A 27,123-nucleotide genomic window follows, 5' to 3' on the forward strand; every position below is an offset into this window, starting at 1 on the left:
AATACACTAGAAAAAGGCCATTGTAAAATCCGACCTTGTGTAGAGTAGCTGTAGTACTCTTTGTGAACTGTAGGTGGGGTGAAAGATCCTCTGTGTTACAGCAGTCTGTGACAACTGCAACAATCCAGTCTAATCTAGTGCACCCAACAACAAAATAATCTGTTTTGAAGCTCCATGACACCACCCTTGTGGGGATATCAAAAACTCTCACTCATGTTATGATGGGTGAAAAGATTGGCAAACTCAGGAGATATTGTCCTTTCTAACAGAGAGACATGAAGTGGGAAGTTTCCTACAAATGTCTACATATTTTCCTTGTGTTCCTTATTTTCTTTTTCGATTTGTTCATTGCTCTGAAATGTCAAGTTGACTTCAAAGCTGAGTATGTCATGAAATGTAAACGGTCATAGATTCAATATTATCTACAATATATGTACAGTATGTGGGGAAAACAATGTTCCGCCAACCGGTACTAAGCTAAGTTTAAGTTCCTGGGATGTGTACATACATTTCAGCTCAGAACAAGTATCCATAACTAAAGGGCCGTCCACACCAAGAATGATAACTATAAAGATAACTATGGCGATAATGATTTGAGCATCCACATCAGGCAGCCAGCAATAAAGAATGGCCCAACAGAGATTGATCGTCCTGCGACCTGGAAGATCTCCCTGACACGCCATTCCAAACCCAGATTAGCCAAGCACTAGTCTAGATAATCTGCATTAACATTATATTCCTAAAGTTTTACAATTACTTCTATGGTTGCACGTGAGGGGCAGAGCTGGAAACTGGAGCTTTAATTACTATCCATATATAGAATGTGTACAGATATACCGTTTTACACACTTACTGTAAAATCTGTACAGATGCCATTTTTTACCTTTTTTTGTATCGGTATTTAGCCTTTTTCTTTTTAACCCCACTGTTGAACACTGGTCAAGAGATTCAGAATGTTTACTAGTCGCTATTAGACCTACTGTATCTCTTAATGCCAATTCCTTTTTATGCATAGAATGGAACCCACGAAATATGTTTATTTACCTAGCCACATACGAAATCTAGCAGTATTTGGCTGGTGGCCGGCGTTAATGTCTACTTATTGTACAGCCATGATGTCATTAGAATGTTATGATAGGATTAAGCAGTGCATGTATTTACCATTTGTCTGGTTCTCTCTCAGTACACAGCAAAACTCCTGAGTATTACTGTAATTTAACTCTGAGAAAAAATGACCCTTATCCGATCTACAAGCTCATTCTACAAGCTCATAAAGCCTCATGTTGTGACGCGTTGTGAGTTTGTAGATCAGCTATTTTCAGCTAGGAGATGAGGGGAAAAGGAGGGGGGACATTGTAGAGCCCTGGGGAACCCCGGTCAACAAAGTATATAGGGTTTAAGTGGCTAATACTCAGGATTTAGCTGTGTAGGGCTGCAGACATACATGCACCAGAGCTCAGGTCAATGCTCCTCAGGGAGGTCTTACCATGGCTTCTCTGGTCTCTGCTCGCCAGCTGCCTCTTTTCTCTCTCTCTCTGGGCCTCCGCAGGGCCCTACGATCCTACGAGCCATTCCAAAGACCCACTGGGCTTCCTGAGAAAACATTGTGTGTGTGTGTGTGTGTGTGTGTGTGTGTGTGAGACTGTCCGTCTGTCTGTTCCTGTACCACACCCCTAACAACCACACACACAATCACACATGGCAGCTTCCGGAGAAAAATGCATTACCTGTCTGTTTGTCTTTTCACATACCCTAATCCCACTCTCCAACCAACACGCACGCACGCACGCAAGCACGCACACACACAGGCAGACAGACAGACATACAACCCCCCCCCCCAAAAAAAAACCCTCAGTGGCTTTGCAGGGTGAAAAACAAGAACAGCTGACAAGGCTAAAACACGACTGCAAATGAGTGACACAGTCCTGGTCTCCATATTTCTCTGACACATGACATTGTAAAGCCACTCTCTCATTAAGATCTCCACTTACTTGCTTTTTTCTCGACTCCCTCCTCCTGTGATATTTTGGAAAACATTTAGCATGTTCAGGAGGTATATATTTGTTCACATAATGTTTGTTTATGCAGTTGGCGGTGACATCAGTTTGGCACTGCTGCTTATTTAAAGTTTGAATTGAGACCACAGGTGAGTGTGTGAGGTAGATCTCTCCACTTACCTTGCCTGTTTTTATTTCTTGTTTCTGTAGAACCTGCAGCTTCTGGGCGCCACAGCTATAGAGGACAAGCTCCAAGATAAAGTACCGGAGACCATCGAGACCCTGATGAAGGCTGACATCAAAATCTGGATCCTGACAGGAGACAAGCAGGAGACTGCCATCAATATTGGTAAGATATACTGGTGGTACTTGTTTACTTGCTGACCCTTTGGTCCATTGTGTGTAAATATTAATGTAATTTATTCAGGGCAGTTCTGTTCAATTCGAATTTAATTGTATAGGGTTTAGGCTACTACTAAAACATTCAGACAAGATCAATTGATAACACCACAGGAGTCGGTAAGTATGTTCACGGTACACACAAAAAATCCTCATAACTTGGAGCAGGTCAAACCAGTAATTTGATTAGATTAGTGTTGTGTTATTGAAGGTGTTGTTTTATTGTGTTAGAAGTTTTGAGTTATTGAATTTACATTAATAGTTTACATTATATGGTCACTAGTTTGTTTCTTCACTGTACATTCTTAAAATGACAACAAAAGGGCAGTGGTGACAGCAGCCAAGTATACTAATCAGATAATCAAAAAACCTAACATACAAGGGCAAATGATCATATTTATGCACATAGCACATTTTATAAATGCAAATGCCTCCCTATGTGTATAAAACACACTAATTTGTGTAAAAGTTTGTAAATTTCCTACACTGAAGAACACTAATAATTGGGCACTGACACTGCTTTTGGGGCCATAGTGCCAGGACGATATGGACAAAATTAAATATCTAAAAAATTAAATGGAGAAAATTGCAGAACTATAAGCTCACAACGCATTGCAAAAAATCCCCTTTACATAAAATGGCTATGGAAATCAACATTATAAACATTCATGTCAAGTGATGAGATAAGTTTTAAGGCCCACATATTCTCATCCTTGGTCTTGGATTGAATCCTTCCTGACACTTCCCTCGACTATCTTCATTACTTTCTCTTGCTACCCTAATATCCATCTCAAAGAAAATGCTTACAATAGTTGAGTGACTGCTCTCCACTTGGATACCAAAAGGAAAACATTCGGATCAACAGCCAGTTGTTGGCACAGTGGGCTGTGCAAAATTCCTGCATCATGACCTGGCTCTGCCAGAGCGGTTGGTGTTAAGACCAAATGGTGAGCTGCAGGTGAAGTTGGTCTGCGGTGTGGACGAGTCCATGCCAGCCCCCTGACAACCACTCCAGTCTGCACCACAGTCAATCCTCACCCTGTGAGACAAACTACTGACAGACCGCCTCTGTCACACTTATCGGGCAGAAACATCTGGCTCAGAATGCAACATGATGTACGAGCACACTGCACCGACATGAAATAAAATAACATACCCAACGTACACAAACAGGCCGCTCTTACATATTTGGTGCCCTCTGGGGACTTATGCCCTGCAGGGGTTATCTTGGAGCAGGAGGCCTGGCATTAGGTGATCACCCCCCCCCCACCCCCCCCCACACACACACACACACACACACACACACACACACACACACACACACACACACACACACACACACACACACACACACACCTTGCCCTTCGTTGAAGGACCTAGCCATTAGTAGCCTCTTATGTGGCTAGATTAGCTCAAATCTCCCAAAAAACTAATCCGACCTCGAAAACAGGCAGGCTATTAAATGAGCATCTAGAAAAATAGGTATTAAGAAGGACCTCCATTTGTGGCTGCCTACCACTGCGGGCTGGCTGAATCAGCCCTTTGTGCCCACCATACCCAGATGTGAGAGGGGCTGCTAAGAAGCACACGCTCACAGGAAGTATTTTTACAGGTCCGACGCTTGACTGAGTCGCTCTGTAAAAAGCCCCCGCTCAATATTGACTTAGTTTTTTACCATTTTCCTCGCTGAAAGACGATCCCAATTGCCAGAGTTCGTGGCACACTTTTCGGCACTGGCTGGCGAATGGTGCCCATCAGCTTGTGATGACCCGAACTAACTGAAAACGGTCCGTTCTGGCATGTAAAAGTTGTAAGAATGCAAACGATCGTCAACGTTTTAACTCCTAATGTATTGTTAAAGGGAAAAAATAAGCACAATTGAATAAACTGAACTAAACTAAAACCAATTATGCTAAACTGAGCTTAACTTTAGATGGTCTTGATCCACTGTCCTCGTGATGACATAATCACACAACACCTCATGTCTGGACACACTCTAACCTGGTAGTGCACTGCCATGCAGTCTGTGGGTTGAAGGGTGCTGCGGTTGATCATGGCAGCTCCATGACACCCTGGTGAGCATATCAAAAACATTCACTCATGTTATGATGGGTGAAAAGATTGGCAAACTCAGGAGGTATTGTCCTTTCTAACAGAGAGACATGAAGTGGGAAATAAAAGTTGGATCCTTCGAGGCCTTCCAGGGGGCCCCAGCAGTATTATTATTCAGCTATGTGAAAATAGCTGATCTATAATCGGGATGCAATGTGTTGTGAGCTTGTAGATCGCTAGGAAGCCCAAGTAGATCTCTTGGCTCGTTGACAACAGGCTGTCAGTGCACCTAGGCAAAACAGAAGCTATTATTTTTGGTACCAAAATCAAACTTAGTAGAATCATTGAATTTAAGATCATGTTGAATAGGGAATTGGTCGCTGTGAAGAGTACAGTACAATACTTGGGTTGTATTTTGGAGGGTCTGGATGGCAGAATGATGGCCAACAAAGTACTGGAAAGGGTATTGGGACTGACAATGTCTTTAGTTAAAAACTTGAATGTTCTGCCTAAAAACCATAAGTTGATTTTAGTAAATTCCCTAATTCTATGCACTTTGTCTTTGCCTGCACCTCTTGGTTTGAGAGCTTGATCAAGCCTCTCAAGGTCACATTGCAATCAACTTAGAATAGACTAATTAGGGTAATTTTAGGATTGGGTCAAAGCGCTAATGTTGAGAACAACCAGTTTGGTGAGCTAAACTGGCTTCCAGTGGAATCCCAGGTCACCTTGGCCAGACTGACCATGATCCATGAAATCTTATACAGCTTAAACTAGCTAAAAAAAAGAAAATACATTTCACACAGGTTGGGAACACACATAACCTTTGCACAAGAGCTAGTATTGCTAATGTGTGCCTCTTCAAATTTAAATGTTTAGAGGGAAGGGGCTCTTGGCCCTGTTTCACATAAATTGGAGCTTCCCAATGGAATAACCTGAACATTTCAGTCAATTTACATAACATTTGAAGACATTTATGCGTCTAACAAGGACCTGGTTTACTGGTTACTGGAAAAGGTTCCAGTATAGTATAGGTAGTTTATTATATATTGTAGTTAGTGGGTGTTTTTTTTGTTTTTTGTGTGTGATTACAGTATGTTTATTGTTTAAGTCTTGAAAATGTGTTTTATTTGTTATACTCGTTAAGTTTTAACTGAACTGAATGTTAATACTTTTCAAACAAACTAAACTAAATGGGGGTCCCTGGCACAAAATCTTTTAAAATGGGGTCTGCGGGAAAATAAATACATATCACTTTGTGGGTTCTTGACATGAAAATGTTCAAGAACCACTGCAGTACACCTCCTGATCTGCCAAGCCAAACATGACTACACCTGACCTGGCTACGCCTGCCTGCCATTCATCATGTCCAGTCTCTGGTCTGTCTACACCCTTCTCCCAACTTCCATTCCAGTCCCCATTCTGAAAGCCATAATGCCCACAATATTGTATGAAAACGATGAGACAGCATAGAGGAAGCATAAAGCCTAATTTATTTGCTGTAGGTCCACGTCGCTCACCAAATATAACTCAGACGCATTGCATGGCCTTTCTTACTTGAAAATCATTTTTATTTTCAGCGAGTGATGTACAGTATAGTATAAGTTTGGCTTAAACCAGAATACTTTGGCTGATAGTTCCTGCGAGGGTCCACTACCAGGGTCTTAACCACTACACACCATCACTGAACCCTGCAATTTGCTCCTTTTAATTGTTGGTCCCTAAGAACCTCAGTGGTTCCTGTGTGACACTAGTATGTCGCTGTTAAAACATTCCCCAACTCCTCCGGGACCGCAGTTTAGTTCCGCCTGAGCCAGAAAAAGGCCAGGAATTCCAGCTTTCCCTGAAGAAACAAAACACAGAACGGCACTGGTCACTGTTAAATGAACTTAAGGTAAACATGTTAAATTGTTGGGCAGTGGCAAGAATTGACAAAGAGAGGAAGGTTTGTGTGTGTGTGTGTGTGTGTATGTGTGTGTGCGTGTGGGGGGCAGAGACAATGTTGAGCTGGGAGAGACATTTTCCACACGTGCGGCAAATTTGTGGAAGTTAGTACCTAAGAAAACATTCTGGCTGAGCCAGACCTTGACCTGGTCTGGTGTTGAGTTGAGCTCCGGAGGTGAAACCTGCTCATTTCCTTATACGAGATCCCCCCCCCCCCCCCCCCCCCCGTGTGTGTGTGTGTGTGTGTGTGTGTGAGTGTGCGCATGCGTGTGTGAATGCATGCACACAAGTGCGTAATCCCATATCTCAGTTTCACTTGCGTATAAATTGCCACCCATGCTTTCATAGATGTGTGTTTTTATGGTAAACCCTCTTAAAGAAACTAAAATCTCTTCAAAAACAGAACAGGAATCAATGAAACCCACAAATATTCATGTGGTCATCCACAGATGGGAGTCTTCTCACACTGCTGAGGGATTAGGCTGTGGATTTTGGTCCCGAGTTATTGAGACGTTTCTCTTTGCCCCCTATGGGAGCATCTACCACCCTGTGAGTGACCCCAAATAGACCGCCAAGATGGACACTCCCCTGGGAGCCACGTTAGGCAAACAGAGGTGTAACTGACCAGTAAAAACAGGAAGCTGACAAACCACAGTAAACCAGAGTCATTAGTCATGTCTCAAGACATCAGCTCTTTGCTGTAGCCTCAAATTAGTAGCCACAAAAACATGCTGTCACTTCAGGAAAAAATGTTTTTAATCTAGAATACTTATTATTATTATTATTTTATTTGTGTTCCATTTGTGTTAGTATTGTGTTGTCTCTATATCTATCTGTGTGCCTGTGTGTCCACCTTGTTATCTGTTATACACTACAAAATCTTGAATGCCAATGTACACTGAAGGTGTGTTCACATTAGAGAGGCGATAATATTCTAGTCGCTTTCTTTTCGTGATTTTGGTCACTGGGACAAAAGTGTTTATTCGCCTGTTCACCTGCTGTGCGTATTTGCACACGCTGTCAATCACTGTACACAATACATCCTATGAAAACCTTACCGAACAGTTGTAGGTGTTAAAATAAGAAAGATTGAGCTGAGCAACAACATGTTCTATTTCATGACTAAAATAGAACTCGATTGTTTAGTAAAGTGGTGACAGCTTGACTAAAACACCCATAAACGCACACTGAGTGTGTGTGATTTTCTCCTCCCTGGCTGGCTGCTCTTCTGCCTGGGATGACCGAGGAGGAGCTCCCGCTAGGAAAGACGAGACGTCGAGATCGGGACTAAATAGAACACAGTCTGTTGACTCAAAGACCAACTCGGGGGGCTTGTTTTGTTTGCAGGCACATAAAACATTGATTACTTTTAAGGAACGGCTCTGTCTAGCCCCTTTCTACATCACAGATCTTTTATCGCCATAATCAGGAGTACAGCCCGAGATCCTCAGGTAGGGTCCTGTTGGTTGTTCCAAAGTATAGACTGAAGACAAAAGGTTATTGGGCCTTTGCCACCAGGGCTCCTGGACTTTGGAATGACCTGCCTGAGGAGATCGGGCTGAGAAGTTCTCTCTTAAATCACTGCTTAAAACAGACTTCTTTAATAGACTTTCTTTTACTACATGACTACAGTCTGTTTTTGTGCTCTTATATTTCCTTGCACACTTTGTTATCCTTTTTGTGGTCTTTTATGACGTTTCTTGCACAAATTTTAATTATTTAAAAAATGTTCACTATTTTTGAAAGTGTGTGTGTGTGTATAAAGTACATGCAGGATTTTGCAGTGTATTGATTAAATGTTTTTTCACCCTCCATCTCCGTTTTGTAGGACATTCCTGCAAACTGCTGACCAAGAACATGGGCATGCTTGTAATCAATGAAGACACACTTGATGTAAGTAGCAACACTAGCAGCTTACAATTCTACGTACTCTCTGACTCACCTCACATACCACTTGCATCCCTATTTTGGGCAATAATGGGCACATTATAGACTAATAGGCGAAAATGTTAATTTGTATTTGTAGTGATCAGCTATTTATGGCAAAGAGATTTGAAGTAGAGGGTGAAAAAGCGGTTCAAGCACCGAGCCAACTCGGGTACAATTTATGGCAGGTACACACTGTAGGACTTTTAAAGTGGTCGGGGAGTCATCTGATCGCATTACACACTGCAGGGATTTTTTCAATTTCTTGAAATCGGCTGTCATATATCGTTGTGGTTTTCACACTATTATATAGATTGATCTCCGACCAAGGATTACACACTAGGATAGTTCACTAGGATGCTATCGAGGGCAGACCCAATACATACATGAAAATGTTCTCAAACATTTTCATGGAAAGTGAAAATATGTTGTGCCATAGACCCCCATACAAGATCTGTGTGGATTTGGAAAATATTCCATAATTTTCATATTTTTTCAAGATTTTTCTTTGATAGCCAATCTACAACGTGAGCTTGTAGATCGGCTATTTTTCAAATATCCAATGTATTTGTATATAGGTTTAAAGTGCTCATAGTCGCTTTTGTTGGGCTTGTTTTCACAAATCTGGTTGATTATTTCTCACAAAATCTGGCTCTAAATCTAAATCCTATGTTTCTCATTTGACAGCCCGTCCTGTTGTTCCATTTGCTTTAGTCTGTATGAATTGAGGAAGTGCCTGTGTCAGAAAAACGTTCGAAACAGTACGTCACAGGACTCAAACCGGAGGATTCCATAATCTCCATCTTGTCCTATGGCTTGATGACTCTGGCTGATTTTGCAGGATGAAGGGGACTGGACGTATCAGCCAGATCATGGTCAATTAAAATTCACAAATATCAGTCATCAGTGTTTTCTAGGAGAAGAATGTCGCTTACAGGTAAACAAAAAGGCCATTGTGGCCTTGCAGAATGTATGTAGTTATACCTTAACGAAGATATATATTATATAAATATTTGAAAACTACTGGATAGTCTGGTAGTAGAGAAGGTAAAATACTCTGGAAGGCTCTAGGCACGGAGCCAGGACACAACATGCCTCTTTTCTATGAAGATGAACAAAACCGGTGTGAAAGGGAAAGGAACTGGCCGCAGGGACCCTTGCACACATGCACACACAACCACACATCCCAAATCTGCCTTTAACATCTTTTAAAACATCTACCAGGGCCGTCTGTTTGATCCCTAGCGGGAGAGAACTTTGCCTGTTGACACTTGGATCGAAAGGGGAAACTCTCCTTGTTCCTCTCAATGACGAGGAGTCGAGGGACGGGAGCCGCACAAGAAGAAGGAGCCACAAGTTGGAACGGAGAGTGTTGGACCAGGAGAAAGGCAGGGCAGGTTCGGGGTGAAGTAGATGGAGAGAGGGGGCAGAGGTGCGTGCGTGTGGGGGGCGGTGTGTGTGATGGTCAGGGGGTGATGATGGACGTCCTTCACTCTGTCAGCCAGTCGTTTAACCCATTCAAACCGGGAACGCATCTGTGTAACCACTTTATCCATATTTTATACTTTTGATATTCAAAAATAGCAGATATACAAGCTCATAGCGCGGTACCGAGTGCCGCGCTATGAGCTTGTAGATCTGCAGGTTTTTTTTAAAATCTCGAACATTTGTGCAAATAATTGAATATATATATATATATATATATATATATATTTATTAAAGGGAACATTTTTTACTCAAATCTTTGCTTCTGGGGGGGTCCTTGGAAAAAAATATTTTGAGATGGGGGTCGGTGGCCAAATACATCTCAGATCTATATGGGTTAACGTGATAAATGGAGTGGAGTTAAAATGTTTGGGTCAACGCATTCATGAAAGCATGCACGGACTAGGTCTTTGAAATGTCAGCTCCCATTCTCCTGTGGTTACGCAGATGCTTACATAAGGCTGCTGGTTAAAATGCGAAGAGAGAAACTCTCCTCCGACGGGGATCGAAAGGAGGGGGATGGAAGTGGGTGGAGGGGGGGGCATTGAACAGAGGGCCAGGCAGCGGTGCTTGGAGTCTGGAGGGCTCTCATGTTGCGAAAGAGAGTAATTGGAGCATGTCTTCCCCTCTTGCTGCTGTGTTTTGAAACGGTTATCAAAGACTGGACAAAGTTTTGGATGGCTTGAAAACGCTCGAAAACACAGTCTGTACTAAATCTTTGCCAACTGCTGGAGACGCAAAGTGAAAGTAGTTCCGCAAATCAGGATTAGGTTCTTTGCTGAAGTTTTGTTGTCCACTCAGCAAATTTAGTCATGTGGGCAGGCAATGATGCTAAAAGAAGATTAAGTCCATAATTAGTAGATTATGTACTGCACACATAACAGTGGGTGGGTGGGCAGGTCCTTTTATACTCGAAATAACCAAAACTGAATTTAAAAACCGCCTGCAAGTGGCTGCAAATGATGAATATTATAGACAATTTTGTGGCCCCTTGTTGCTTATTTATTAAAGATCTCAGTCGCCACTATCATTTTTTTTAAGATTAAATAATATCAGAATTGGTCAAGCTAGCAAATTAATTCATGTTCAAAAGCATCGTCCCTAAAACCCTAATGGTCTCGAATAAGCCTCAATCTGCAATGTATTCAACTGGTTGGCTGTATGTAGAACAGCAAGAAAATAGGTTTATATTTTGATTTGACCTCAACGTAATATTCTACATTTTGTGCTAGTTTAGCCAACACAGTGCTATTGTGGGGAGGGGGGGGGGGGCTCCTTTCACACTGTTTCACAAATCACAGATTGGGACTGGCACTAAACGAACATTTTCAGTTTTCAGTCACCTAAAAGAAAAGTTTCCATGCTGGCGCATATCAGACAACATACACGTATGTCCGATACTAATACATCTTTTACTGATATATCGGCAGATACGTCCGTAGGGCTCTAGTGTAGACTATGCCTCCTCTGATACACATGGAGTCGCCCTTTCTTTTCACATAGGAATCGAACAGAGTGAGTGTAATGACTGCAGAGGTTCACACCATCTCCGCCAGTTCCCCTGCTTGCTGAACAAACTAAGGACCAGACAGTACAGCGTGCGACGAGGACATGATTCCTCTCCGGCTTCCCACCCGTAAACACTGCGAATATGGCTCTATGCACAGCAGCCATATTGTAAAGAAATTGGGCCTCTGTCTTACTTCCTTCACAGGTGTTACATAATGAAGGCTCTGTTCCATTCTGGGTGCTGATATTGTACATGTTGGCTCACTGGAAACACTCTGCTACACCAGTGGGTCTCAAAGTGTGGCCCAGGGACCCTCATGGTTCCTTGAGGGGGTTCCAAATGGACCCTTACGAGTGACCCTCTGAGAGGGTACAAATGGTTCCATTTGTACACTCTGAGATATGGGGGGGTTCTTGAAATCAAAAAGTTTGAGAACCACTATGCTACACTAAATGGAACAGAAAAAAATAACAAAATTTAAATACCTTGTTTCTCAGGCCTAAAGGAACACCACATCTTCCTCTGATACTAAATATTGCAATGTGTTTTTTCGGAAACGGCAGTAGTCTATGTTCCGCTTTTGCATCGTGATTAATTGTGCAGCAGTCTGCCACCATGACATTAGCTTAGAGGTGAGTAGACCTAGACATTATGTTGGGATCACTTTCTCTTTTATTTATTTTCGTTTGACTCTCCATGTCTGATCCGCTACAACAGGTGATGAAATACATCTAGACAGGAGGAGTAATTTGTGTGTGTGTGTGTGTGTGTACGAGCGCATAATTTTGTGTTTATGCCATATTTCCATCTAATTTGGTGGATAGGAAGAAATCATTTCAAATGCTTCTTTGTGTTTGTACATGCACACAACATAGGAAATCCTTTGTATTCGAAGAATGCTGCAAAATGTTGAGTTAGTGCATGCGTGCATGCATGCATGTTCATTCACCTCTAGCCAGGTTGAAATGCCTCTTTGTGTGCCTCTAAGCCTGCACAAGACAGATGATGACATTATGCCCCTTCTTACATCCAACGTCCCCATCACAAGTGTCCCGTCCTGTTGGCCATATCACTCAAGATCTAAATCAACAATGGAGCTCAATGGACTTCATGGGAAGCTCTTATAGAGGCCTGAAAGTACGCGACATACCCTCTCCCAAACCAAACACTTGTGAGTCACATAGGCTAAACTAGCCATTATAGCCATAACAAAGAGGCTTTAGAAGGAGACATGTAGCATTAGAGCTAAAATTCCTCAGTGGAAATTATGGGGGAAATGAGCTCCCTACTTGAGGAAATGGATGTTATAGCACACTATGCTTATCACAATAAGTGATTGATAGATTGCACTCTAAACACACTGAACACCTTAACATACTTTCCAAGTATGGACTAGAACCACACCAATGGCAGATGTTTAGGTCTGATGCCGGCCCCGATGTTGGAGAGTCCTATACCACCGATTTCCGATGTTTTGACTGATATTTTGTAAAACAAAAAATTATATTTTTATTATAAAATAAATATTTTATTTAACCACTTAACCCTATTCAAATAATTGATCAAATCTGTAAGCTCACAACGTGTCGTATCACCAGGGAAAGTACTTTACAAACCTCATTTTCATGGCAATAATAAAAGTAAAGAACACTTGTGTAATATTGATTACTGTAAATTTACTCGGCTTTAAAACAATTGATGTTTTTCAAGTGCACACACACAACTTTTTTCCGACCCCCATCAGGGTTGGCTGTAGTCATGTGGAGAAGTCCTCACAGCTGCACTTCTCTATTGCTCATATGCCTCTCACTGTGTCTCTGTCTCTCTCTCCACTCTTCTGCCCCTCTCTTTGTCTTGTTCTTTGTACTCGCCATTTCTCTCACTTTTTCTGTCCCGCTTCATGAAATGTGAAGCCTGCCTTTCCAAATATTTCCTTTAAGCTTTGGTTTCAGAACTTTGTTTTGCTAAGCGAGGATTGCCTGGTCCTGTTGGTACAATCAAACTGCTCTGAGGTATCTGACCACCACACCGGGCAAGACCCGCCCGTTCCTCCTTCCTTCCCCCCCTCGGCCTCCTGTTCACGGCGATCAAGTCATGTTTGATGTCTTGTTTTGAGCATCTGCTTTTGCATGTTAGGTCGGTGTGTAACTTCAGGTGCCGATACCACTGAGGTCTAACACAATGTAGAAGTTTAGTCGATTGTATTGTACATGCATGCCCTCAAAAACATTTAATCTACACACTCAGACTCGTTCGCTCGCTCGCTCGCTCACTCACTCACTCACTCACTCACATGGCTGATAATGTACACACTCAAACGTGTCTTGGATTGTGGTTTTCATTCTCACCATCTACCACCGAGGTGACCTTGGATAAAGAAAGGCCTTAACCTCTCCTCTTGCTGCTCCAGCGGAGCTGTTGAGCGGCCCATGGACCATATTCTCACGGTGGCCATTTTGCCCTTACATCATCAGACAGGCATTGCCATCTGGAGGACATGTTGTTCTCACCCTTCCGGTTATCCCAGGCTGTCCTGATGCGAGGAAGGATGCTGGTTTGGGGCTTAATCCTGTTCTCATACTCATATTTATAGCTTCTCATCATCACTTGTCATCACAGCTGTATTTAAATACATAAATATGATCTAACTGCTGAATGAGGGCCATTCATATGATGAACTTCAACTCATTTATCCGAGGGAAAAACATGGACAGCTGCTATTCTGTAGAAAAGACCAGGCTTATCTCTTTAACAACCCCTGTTGATTTTAAAGACTAATAAATGACTGGATCTCTGAGAATGGATTGATCTATACAGTAATGTATCATCTGTCTATCATTTTGTGCCACACATTGTGATACTAAACATTGTTGTTTAGTATCTGTACTTCTGGTTTCTCAATCCAATCCAATTGTTCTGATCTTAGGAGTTCAGTTAGTGTGGCAAAAATACCCTGTCTTCTTTGTATTTCTCAGTAAAATGTTGAAATTATGACGTCAAAGGCGTTGTTTCATGTCTTCCTTGTTTCATTGCTGGCTCCGCCTCCTACCTCTGAGGGGAATGCGGCAGACCCCAATTGAAACAAGCCAGTGGCTTTCTTGGGCTTTTTTTTATCCTATTTAGTTGACCTTGTATTTGAACTGTACTTTAATGTGCTTTTTGTCTGCAAACTTCTAAATAAAGTATTCAATCAATATTCAATCAATGCTCCTCTCCGTAGACAATGCATTAAACCGTGCCACATTCTCAGAACGTTTCGGTCAATGGACCTTCTTCAGGCATCAGAACGAGAAAGTAAAATATCGCTGCTGGTGTGAATTCAGCATGGGAAGACCAAAGACCAATGTCAGTACTGATATACCAATTTCCATGGGCGGGTGGAGTGATAAGGTACTGGTCAAATACTGATCATATAGTTGACTTTTTTAATTGGCATTACGGTTACTAATGCCGTGTTCACACTTTGGTGACAAACCGACATGAAGCAACATGAAGATACAAGCTGTCGCCGACAGTTGTCGCAGCATGACGGGCGTGACGCGCTACTCAAAAAAGTTGAACTGGTTTAAAATGTTTCCAGCGCTCCAATGACACAGTGAAGAATCAATCAATCATTCTGTTTCACCAGTTCCACTCACCTTCTCTCTCCTCACAATTCCTGCTGAAATCAGCTAGCCAGTACCAGTTTACCCCCTACTTCCAGTGCCCTCACTCAGACCTCACCCATCTTTGTACTCAGCCTTCATTGTGATCTCAACTTACATACCTGTAATGTTTTGTGACTGCATCTTGCATAGCTGTGACACGAATGACAATCTGTCCACAGACATAAAGTATAAAAACCACAGAGATTCACAAGGTGAAAACAAGCCATGCTGTCACAGCTGTTAACAAAAAATGTCCAGTTGAGGAACCATATTTTTCACATCAGGGGTGATTAAAAGCATCCAGGCTTAATTAACCCATGGGAATATTCCTGGGCTCCACTTAAAAAAAATCAGCTGGCATACAGGACTCTTTTGCATTTTTAAAAAGTAGCTTGAGAACGCAGATGAATCCTTCTGGGAAGCTGAGAATGAAATAATGGTGCAGCAAAAGCATAATTGCTGTGCTATTGATGCATCATAAATTATGCAGTTAATCTTTTAATGAACCATCAAAACAGTCCAAATGGAGCATGGCTCCTACGTATGTATGTTATGTTTCTGTATTTTCTTACATTCCATCATTGTGTGATATTTTGTCATCTCTACCGAATCTGAATTGACTTGCAAAACATTTCCATATGTTAAGAAGAACACGGTAGTATTACTGCACTAAGGCATTTAATATAGAAGAGGACTGAAAGCTAGAAAATGTCAAAGACGGTTATAGCTTAATTTCATTATACCATAACATATAGTTCATAAATACACACTCAATAATGCCTTAAACTTCTTGTCGATACAGGGAACCAGAGAGACCCTCAGTTACCACTGTGGCATGCTGGGAGATGCCCTCTACAAGGAAAACGACTTTGCCCTCATCATCGATGGCAAGACCCTCAAATACGCCCTCACATTTGGAGCACGACAGTACTTCCTGGACCTCGCACTGTCCTGTAAAGCAGTCATATGCTGCAGGTAAGGGTTGGTCAGAGGAATCTGTGAAACTATTAAACATTTTTGCTTAAAAATCATTTCATAGAATCAAAGCCTGTTGTTGCCAAACGTTACAAGAGACAATCCGCCATGTCATGTCTTCTCTCCAACAAATACATAGAGGGGAGGGGGGTTGGGGGGCAATATACAAATGCAATATAGATGTACAGGACTAGGCCTCAAAATCTGGATCATCTGTTTTTGAATATTTGTAGAAAAGGGGTCTTTAATATTTTTTGCATTAAAAATTGGGCCAGAAAAGGGGCTCTGTGGCGCTGTCGGTAGCGCTGTTGCCTCACAGCTAGAAAGACCTGTGTTCGATTCCCGCCGGGGACGCTGTGGGCACTGGGGGCCGTGTCTTCTCCTCCGTGTCATCAGCGCCCATACCCTAGGTGGGGTTGGTTAAAGGGCCTACTCTGTGTGGAGTTTGCATGTTCTCCCCGTGTCTCCTAGGGTAGGTAATACCCTCACAAAAACATGTAGTAATCCTGGTCGCTACCGCCTCCCCCATGACAGCCGGGGCGACTGATGGAGGGGAAAGGAACTGGTTGGAATAACGTGTTCCTTCCACGCGCTACGTCCTACTGGGGAAACTCCCCCCTGTCGGGTGAATAGAAGGTCAGTTGGCTCTCATGCATTGAAGGAGGCATGAGCTCGGCTCTGGGCTCCCTAGGCTGGCGGGGGGAGTGTAGCGCCCAGGATCACTTAGATAATTGGCACTGGGTGAAACAGAGGGGCTTAAAATGTAGTTTTGTAATAAACTTGTGTCATTAAAGATGGAAATTTGAATAAAAATAATAATAATAATAATAAAAAAGAACATGTATCTACGTACACTAGAAGGTACTAGCTAACTGTAGCCTAATGATTGACAAATTACTTGCTCCAAGCCTATGAATGGACTGCCGTATTACATTTTGGCTCAGAAACTCTTAAGGTTGGAACCATTCATATTTTTGTGAAAAGGGGGGCATTCATTTTCTGGGCAGTAAAGGGGGGGCATTTAAAAATCTGGGCGTTAGAAAAAATAATTCTGTTTTTTCCAGCATGAAAAACTACTTGAAAAGAGGAAAGGATCAGAGACGAAGAGTCGCCTTTTGTAGTAGTTCATTTATCAATACCTGATTGCATATTTTATACTTACTGGGTAGTATTTGGTAGTGTTGACCCACAATAATAACTATTAATTCTAGTGTCAGTGCATCACAGAAGCAAACTAGGTCACAGATTTTAAAAGCTATTAAAAAACATCATCTGAAATTAAGACATGTTGTACTGCCCATTAAGGGGTTTATGGCAGCAATATAAAATATGGTCAAATAAAATAACATGCATTTTTAAAATTATGAAGGTGCGCCGTGTTGACCACCCCCAAGCTACATACAGTAAAGACTTTTTTGCTCAAGTGACCATGACGAGGTCTGGGCCCCAGAAGTCTGTGCCATGTTCTTCAAACAATAACAAACTTATAGGTGCCACCGCCATGACTCAATGCATGACATAAGTGTTATGCTGTACCTGCCTTCCTTGGTCCTGTCACTCACTCTTTGTTCACTGGCAGACCTGAGCCAATGAATGAGGTCTGTTTAACCATGAGAACATGACCATAAACAGTTGCGTTGAAATCATCCAACTCAAGAAAGGTTGACATCCAGCCTGTGCACCAACCACCATTTCTTGAGGAGAGGCTGTTCTGTACGTAACCTCCATTATGTCTACTCTGCGGATAGGAAGCTGTGTTGCAGGAGGCCCTGAGGCTTGCTGTCACTGAGGTAGAGAAAGAAAATACATTGTGAAGTACTGTGATGGCCTAGTGGTAAAAGACCCACATCATCTGCCTGTTTCCTGGCCTATAGTACTGAATCCTGCTTCTCTCCTGTGGCTCCCCTGCACTGTTTCCTTCTCAGCTTTCATACTGTAATCTAACTATTGAAAAAAAAAAATGGGAAAAAAACTTGGAGGAGTGAACTGCTCACTTTCTCTCTTTTCTTTTTCCTCCAAAATGTTCAAATGCATAAAATGGAGGAGTAGGAGGACGTTTCCAAATCCATCACACATTGACTGGATCAACTTCATGGGCCCAGTCAGGGAGGTTAAGTTGGTCAGACAGGGGTCTACAGGGAGGGAGAGAGTACCAGACAAGGGGAAGGGGGGAAACGTATGTCATCTGCAATTACCCTCCAGAAAATGAGATAAATAGCTTTGGGTAATGCCTGGAGAAAATATTTCACAGAAGGCACCCCTCGTGTTCAGTGTTGAGTGTCATCCACCTACCCGGAGGCAGTTGTATGTGCACACACTGTTGGCACGCCTGACTGTCTGCCGGCCTGCCTCAACCCCTGCACTCTGGTGTATGAGGCAGAGGAAGAGCTTTGGGGTTTGCAATAACGCTGATCTCATGACTTGCTCTGAATAACTGTTTTTCTATGTGCACCTCAATTTGCTCAATAGGGGAAAGTCTGAAATAGATTTTCCTGTGAGAAAATTGATTTAAATGCATCCACGTGCTCCATGATATGTGTAGGCTGTATTGTCTACTGTCCATAATTATGTCTGTGGCAGGTTGTACTCACGTACGTGTGGTGTTGCTGTTTGTGCACCAAGTCGATATACAATTTGCAAAGTTATGTCTCTGCATTAACATCACGAGACAAAATCCAAAAAGTTAGTGATTCAGATTCCATAGTGACGTGGCCCTAGTCCTGTCTATACATGGGCGTATCAGGTTTGTCTACGGTTATGTCTGAGTCATAGTGATGTGGCCGTGTTACTGCCTATATATGGGCGTATCGGGTTTGTTTATGGTTATATCTGAGTCATGGTGACATGGTCGTGGCCCACCAGACAATTCTAATATAGGATGAACCCTAGCGTCTCAATTCTGGATATGTCATAATAGGCAAACATTCAGTTAAAATAAACAAACATTTGTTGAAAATGGGAGATCTACAGACTCACAACATGTCACATTGGGAAACCTTGTGGAAAAAGGATGGGACCAAGTACAGACCCCTATTGATCCTGCGGGGGAAATTTGTCGCCAGAGGCAGCACACCAGTTAAGATACAGTTGCAGGGCAAGAGAAGTACTGTAGATACAGCAAGGTAAAAACATCACACAAAAAAGAAACACCATCAATAATGAACAATAGTATACCACAGTAATTACACCCTAAACAATGAAGTATGTAGGGTTTAAGTGGTTGATACATCAGAGTAGGTAGAAATATAAAGTGCACTGTAAAAGAGTGAGTTGTGGTGTTCGTTTAAGTTGACTCATTTGATTCCCTTCCCCTTTCCCTCCCTCCCTCCTACACAGTACGGATATTGATACTGAAGAATAAATCCATGCCTTTCCAACTCATTGATGTGCAAGCTAATACGCTGGAACAAGACCACAGTAAAGTGCAATGTAACCAGATATCCTTCACATAACGTCTCAGTGTTTTCATGTGTGTCTGCTCTCCCTTGCAGAGTCTCTCCTCTTCAAAAGTCAGAGGTGGTGGAGATGGTGAAGAAGCAGGTAAAGGTGATTACGCTGGCCATTGGTGACGGTGCCAACGATGTCGGCATGATCCAGACAGCTCATGTTGGTGTGGGGATCTCTGGCAATGAGGGTCTGCAGGCAGCCAACTCCTCTGACTATTCCATTGCACAGGTGAGGAGGATAGCGGGATTATATCTATATATAGTGTGTCTGTGTGTTTGTGTGCTAAATGGTACTAGTAACTGCTTTAATATCATGGGTCATTGAAATAAATGCATTTATACAGTACATATCTACTGTATATAAAGTGTATTTCACTGACTGCTGTAAACAGAACATTTTTGAAAAGATCACATGTAGCAACTAAGCTTAGGAGTTGTTCTCCGAATGGATGAATACCAGAATTTACGGTATCGTTCACAGTCAAATGTTTTGCTCTTCTCACAAAGCTGAGCTCTTGTTACTTTATTGGTACTGACAGTAGGAAAGGTCTTTGCTGAGGTAAAGACTGCTCTGGGGGATTTGATCTTCATCCAGTAGGAGTATGTGTGGTTCCTGATCAGTGTACGGGAACAACAGTCAATCCAACTGGTGTATCTGGAGATGAATCTTGGCAATAACAGGTTACTAGGTGGGTGTTTGCGTGGAGCATGCTGGTGTGTGTTGAGGGAGGGTCAAAGTGTCAACTCGACATCTCCATAAACATTAGGATTTCATGTGCTTCAGTCAATCAATCATAGAAAACAAACAAATTATTATTATTTACACATTAGTTCAGCACGTGTTGACTGCATAATCCACATAAAGTAGACTGACACTGTTATAATCCGCACGTAGGTCCATGAGGTTGAGCAAAGAAAAAGTCCAAGTCAATAGTGTGCGTAACAGGAGATCAGTGTTGCTGCTGCAGCTTTATACAGGTGAGCTCCAGCACCTGCGGTGATATCCAAGTCCCCACTCTGCTCCCGACAAAATTCCATGTAAACACATTCTTGTGTCCCTGCAACTAGTATCTCTGAAACTCAGAATTGATACGCGATACTACATAAGCAAGCACAACTGTGCCAGTAACAAAAGCCATGGTTCTCTCTTATATCATGTTCTTTTTCTTGCAGCGTGCCGGCCTGTGCTTCATGTGTGTGCCTATATTATAGCCACAGGGCTTGAGAATACAAGAAGTCAGTGGTAGACTAAAACACAGTACATTCCATGTACTCTGGCATCCAGTTACTCTTACAGTGACTTAGGTTTGTCTTAAGTGGCCCCTTCCATCCGCATGACATTTAGAAAGTGTATGTCTCTCAAAGACAGGCAGACTCATATAATCCATTTAACTTGTGTTCCAGTGTTTGGATTCAATTACTCTGCAGACTTGTGGTGTTTTCTCCCTTATTGGTGTAATGGAGTATTACCTGTGCAAGTTGCCGCACTGCATAATAAAATCAGTCCTCGGAGTTGTACGGCTTATTTTTCTGTTTCTAAACCGATTCCCTCTGGTTTATATCATTGTGCTGAAGCATTAAATGTCGCACTGCAGTAGTTCACTGCTAAACCTGTTGCTAACCTGTTTTTCTAACATGGAGAGCTGGGCACTGTTCCCGGACTGTTTATTTTTTACTCTACTACCGGTATTTGCTATTTGCAATCACATGCTGCAACATTAGATGAATGTCACACTAGTGTTGCTTTATACATTTTTTATTTTAATTAACATTGAGCCCTCTCTTTAAATAACATACAGGGTGGAGAAGGTACAGACTTTCAATTTAAATGATTATTTTTTACTCGTCCCTGGTTTTGTATAACACGTTGCAACATTAGGTGTAATTCACTCCACTGGACTTTTATCGCTCCCAGATTCCGAGTTAGACACAGTTGTCTTAGAGCTCTCTGGTATCTGTTTAGCTGAAGTGGAGGCTGGAGAGAGGGGTCCAGTCCCCGGCGCCTCTGCTGTCTGTCTGTCATCAGCCTGCATATGTGGTAACTGGACTGTTTGATCCCACCACACCAAGGGTCAGACAAACAGGAGGCCACCGCTCTGCTTTCATTCTGCCTATAGGAACACTGCAGCCTCCCCCTGCTGTTCCACTGAAAGACACGCTGGCCTTCAAATAAGCAAGACTTTTACCTAGACGTTTGCTTTTAAAACTTAATAGAGACCTACTGTATTCCTCCAGTTTTATTTTAGAAAGTACGGGAGGATTTAGCTTAAACCATTGGTTAGCAAAGTGAGGTCAGGTACCAGGGGGTCCCCAGCAAAATGAGTTAATATAGCGTCACAATCATTTTAACCACTTAACCATATGTTACGCTTTGGCTATTCAAAAATAGCAGATCTACAAGCTCATAGCACGGCACCGAGTGCTGCGCTATGAGCTTGTAGATCTGCAATTTTTTTTAATCCATGGCACAAAATATGTTGAGGTTGGGGGGGTCCGCAGCCAAATACATATCATTTTTGGGGTCCTTGACATGAAAACGTTTGAGAACCACTGGCTTAAACGCTTCTGCGCCCACAGTCACACTGCGCTTTTTTGTTTTTTTTTGATAGTCTGCTGGAAGTTACGATGAAAATGTTTGACTCAGTGAGTCCTCATGCTGCATTCTAATCACAGCTATCAGTGAGAGATTGCGCTGAAATATGATGTACGCCACAGGCCCCAAATGGTGGGATTATCGTAAAGCCATTTTACTATCCCTCTAAGCCCTGGGAGACCAATACCCCCACCACTCGCTCCCCTTTTCAGCATCTTAAGACCAGGCTAGGTCTGGCAGAATCAAACTGTGACTAAAAATGCCTGGAATGCATCAGTGAAGACCTTGCCCTCGACTCCCCTGCAACCTCTTTGCTTCCTGCTGTCAGTGGCGATAAGAGTGTTGTTTTCTCTAATCCAAAAGTTCCTGCTAACACTACATTGTTCCAGGAGGGATTGCCTGCATCTCAGATTGTATGGAGCCATGTATTTTATGTACATATCAACCTAGTGAAATTATTATTAACTCTTTGACTGCCAGAAATAAAACATTTGCCATGCCACTGCCAGCGATTTTTCATCCCCAGTATGATCGATCCCCTGATCGCTTTAAAAGACGTATCCGAGTCTCAAAGAATCGGGATGGGGGGGGGAAGCGAGCCGCCACGATAATCCGTTCCATAGTTGTGGGCAGTTGAATGTAGGCTGTTTTCGCCAAAAAGCAGCAGAAACAAAGAAAAGGCCATTTTCCCAAATCGAATAACAAGGAAATAAACGGGCTGTTTTTTCACGTGACCCGCTGCTCCTCTGCTTCACGGAGAGCCTAACGGTGACCCATAGGCGAGCGAACAGCGCCATCTAGTGGAAAACCACTGAAAACACAAAATCTCGTCATTCTCGTCATTGACATACTGCACCTTAGCAAAATATGTCAAGAAATTTCGTCATTGCCAGTCAAAGAGTTAACGCTTAAAAGTGTGTAAAAACTTGAGTGACTTACACAGTCACGTTAGTCGTCTTTTGATGTTTACATTCTTTGTTACACCTTTGGAAGTATATGATGTCCTACGATGGCTGCATGGATTAAAATTGATAGTCGCCACGATTGATTTCAGTCATTTGTTATCAGGTTAAAGAGTGTTAGAATGGGTCAAATTAGCAATATAATACATGTTCAGAAGCATCTTCCATACAACTCTAATGGTCTCGGACATTTCATAAAAGCAAAGGTTAAGCCTCAATCTGCAATTTCTTCAACTGGTTGGCTGTATGTAGAACAGCAAGAACATACAGTATGTTTAGAATGATAATACCTAAACATCAATTCTACATATTGTGCTAATTGTAGCACAAATCACAGATTGGTACAGCAACAATAATTTCCAGCCTTGAGATTTGTTTTTTCTTTAATCCCTGTGGTTGATTAAGTACTAGCTCACAATGTTCTTCCTATACCACTCAGTTCAAATACTTGAAGAATCTTCTGCTGGTCCATGGTGCCTGGAACTACAACCGTGTGGCCAAGTGTATCCTGTACTGCTTCTACAAGAACATTGTCCTCTACATCATCGAGGTGAGTCTCAGACAGTCCCTACAGATGCCAAAATTATGCGAAACACTGAATGGCAAGCATTGGGAATTTTCTGCATGACATGATTAAGTAAAAGCAGGGATTTCCGTGTTGGAGTTTCCATGTTTGTGTTTCTGGTGACTGGCCTTGCACACATTACCTGCCAATTTGTGTGGCTCCTTGCGTGAATGGCTCGTGTGAGCTCACTCTTTTGACATACATAGACAGGAGTACGCACGCACACCCCCCCCCACACACACACACACACATACACTCTCTAGTAACAGTCCAGCTTAACTGGAAGTTGGCCATTTAGGAAATCCCTGCCAGTTATTAGAACACTGAAGTATACAGTAGATGCACACAGGGAATTGAGGTACTCGCAGGGTGTGGCTAACTTGCACGCAATCTTACAAGTCTCTTTTCATGCTGTTGGTATTGTACTTAATTAATTCTTAGCCTGTTACAAGTATGTAGACAGCAGAGGCAGCCAATGCAGGATATACAATTCAGGCCAATGAAAATTAAGAAGGATTTGGTTAAAACCAAATGTCATTAAAAAGTCATTTGCTATTCGAACATAATTGGAATGTTCGGATGCTTCATTTTTTATATTTTAATCATTGCACACAGCCATGTCACTTGTGCACGCAGAGCTGACAAGGAGTGTATCTGCTTTCAATATGCTCACAATGTTGATATGCTGCTGGCTGTTTTGGGGTGTTTTGGCTAGTGTTGTGTGGGAGTGACTGTCTGTGACTGTCTGTTCTCCCCTTTGGCAAAATGGTCAAAGCAATCTTTTTTTCACCTCTTTGAACAAAACTACTTTTTAAAAACTAACTAACTAATAAGAAATGTGCTAGAAAATATGTTTTTACCTGCATGGATTATCACCTAAAATGCAACTTCCACAAGTTGGCATTTCCTGCTTTTACACAGAAGATATAGCAGTGTGTTTGGTCTATTTGAGTGGCTCTCAATCAGCAAAGTACCATATTCACCCTACAGTATGTGGAGATGGCAATCTCAACCCCAAGCGCCTGAATTTGATGTATTGGCTTTTCAATTTAGAGGCAGTATTCAGATATTTGCTTGGGAAATGCACAGAATATCCTAAGCTTAAAAAACGGGATTCGAGACGGCGCTATTTGTGATATGATGTGGTCTTGCTGCCTTCATCAGACCGTGACCTCCTGCACACACTGGGGCAGTTTGCAGCCAAGTGTGAAGCAGTCAGGATGAGCAATCAGCACCTCAAAGTCTAGGCTATGTTGCTGCCCCAAGCGAAGGAGTTCAAATACCTCGGGATCTTGTTCACAAGTAAGGGTAGAATGGAGTGTGAGATGGACAGGTGGATTGACGCAGCGTCCACACTAATGTGGCCGTTGTAGCAGACCATTGTGGTGAAGATGGAGCTGAGCCGGAAGGCAAAGCTTTTGATTTACCAGTCGACAGTGGACATTCCAACCCCAACCTATGGTCATGAGCTTTAGGTAGAACGAGAAATATTGAAATCGCAGGTACAAGTAGCGTAAACGAGTTTCCTCCATAGAGTGGCTGGGCTTAGCCTTTGAGATAAGGTGAAGACCTCAGAGTAGAGCCAATGCTCCTTTGTATTGTAAGCAACCAGTTGAGTTGTTTTGAGCATCTGATCACGTCTACATCCAACTGTTAAGAGTTAAAGTAGATCCAGGACTCTATATCTCTATATCTCATCTCGCTTGGGAACACTTCAGGATCGCCAGGAGGAGCTGAAAACATGCTGGGGAGAGAAATGTCTGCCATACCTTGTTTAGACTGCTGGTGGATGGAGATGTAGTTAACTGACAGTACAGGTTTTGTGCCCAGCGATACAGTAATGTTAGTAGCAGTGATTCATTCCTCAATCTTTAGAGCTAAAGGTTCCTCTTTTTGGCCAAGGCTTGATTCTCTCTCCCTCTCAACTTTCAAACTGTCTGTCTGGATGAAGAAAGGACTCAAATTGTTTCATTTGGATTTGAAACTAACTTTGGCATAACTAAGTACCAGGAAGCTTTTTTGCTGAGCTCTCTCTCTCGCTCTCTCTCTGTCTCTCTTGTCTATCTGTTTCTCTGTCTGTGTATGGTTTATATATACCGTGTGTGTGTGTGTGTGTGTGTGTGTGTGTGTGTGTGTGTGTGTGTGTGTGTGTGTGTGTGTGTGTGTGTGTGTGTGTGTGTATATGTATATATGTATATATATATATATGTGTGTGTGTGTGTGTGTGTGTGTGTATATGTATGTATGTAGATATCGGTATGGGAATTTAGCTCCCAACAGTGGTGTGATCGCGTTTGACAGAAACCAGGCCCAGTGCTGATAGCAGGTTCAGAGGTACGACCTGACAAGTTAAGGACTTGCTATCAGCACCAACTGTATCATAGGCCTCGCTTGGAGGGTTTGATCTACAGGCCATGCTCTTGTCTAAAGGAAATGGCACCTCTGGAGCAGCTTAGCATCTCCTTAAGGTCCCTAAAGTAGTCACCAAGAGTCACCAAGGGGGAGGGGGGGGGGGGGGGGGGGGCTGTATATATTTGCTGTATATAACCTAATACAGTTAGACAACAAGTTGAGAGGATGAAATGGGAATATAATTTGCCTGCAACTTCTCTGGTACTATTATGTATATAGAGACATATTCTTTATGGATAACAACTAAAGGTGCTGATGAGAATAATGTTTGCTCTTATTGTGTGAGCTTGGAAAATGGAGAAAGAAGGAATGTACATTATATTCAGCTTCAGTACGTGTACTACCATGGCGAGAACACAAGTTAAATTAAAAGGAAGGCTATTTTCGCCAGATGTTCAGCTATTTTCGCCCAATGTTCGCCTATTATGACATGCCCAGAATTGGGATGCTGCAAAATTGTTCCATTTGCTGTCATTCCTCCAACATGCCACTGTATCATGTCCCCTATGTATATACTAGTAACCAAGCATTATGGGATTGGCCTTTTGTTATAAATCACTGAATTAAAATGCTACTAGTGATTAATGTGCTGAAGCTTTTATATTCTTCGCATTGCTATTATTAATAGGCGGATAGGAGAGATATGGCTACTATTTACTGTATTTACTGCACTTGTCACAAATAACACAAGCCTCATGAATCATGCCCTTGGAATCAATCCAAGTTCTTATTCGGTCCAGTACACGGATATTTTTCAGAACTGTTCCCAACGCACACACAGACACACGCACAAAATCTCTCTCTCACACACACACACACACACACACACACGCACACGCACAATTACACACACACACACACACACACACACACACACACACACAATTACACACACATTCCTATGGCTTGAGCGTTCAGCCTGAGGGGGTCCACCATGGAAGGACAGTCAATTACACGCCTCCTCTCTCTTCCCTTTCTCTGCTCTGGAGTGAGACATCACTAAACAGTGGTTCACTATAGAGCACACTCCCATGTCAGCTATTCATTGGCAACAGACGATGAGCCATATGTCATGAGAATGCCACCATCTGAAAAAAAAATGCCCCTAGCGTGTTTGTGAAACTCACAGGTCATACTGTGCTGTTGCCGCACAACTTGCAGTGGAAATATGAGCCCTTTAAAATCCCCTTTGTCATCCTCTTTCTTTGCC

The 27,123-nt window shown here is 42.4% G+C and overlaps 1 protein-coding gene across 4 annotated transcripts in view; it reads left to right on the forward strand.

Annotated features, from left to right (window-relative positions):
• The window catches only part of atp8a1 (ATPase phospholipid transporting 8A1), a 153,645-nt gene that overhangs the window by 87,044 nt on the left and 39,478 nt on the right, over positions 1-27,123 (forward strand). For all 4 annotated transcript variants that reach the window (XM_084042015.1, XM_084042014.1, XM_084042016.1 and 1 more), the window contains 5 exons: positions 2,208-2,346; positions 8,221-8,285; positions 15,763-15,935; positions 19,427-19,610; positions 23,376-23,486. In XM_084042015.1, the coding sequence (XP_083898141.1) occupies positions 2,208-2,346; positions 8,221-8,285; positions 15,763-15,935; positions 19,427-19,610; positions 23,376-23,486 (672 nt within the window). The remainder of the gene's footprint in view (positions 1-2,207; positions 2,347-8,220; positions 8,286-15,762; positions 15,936-19,426; positions 19,611-23,375; positions 23,487-27,123) is intronic.

This window comes from Gymnoscopelus microlampas (assembly GCF_963454915.1).
Source record: "Gymnoscopelus microlampas genome assembly, chromosome: 18".
Classification (NCBI taxonomy): domain Eukaryota; kingdom Metazoa; phylum Chordata; class Actinopteri; order Myctophiformes; family Myctophidae; genus Gymnoscopelus; species Gymnoscopelus microlampas.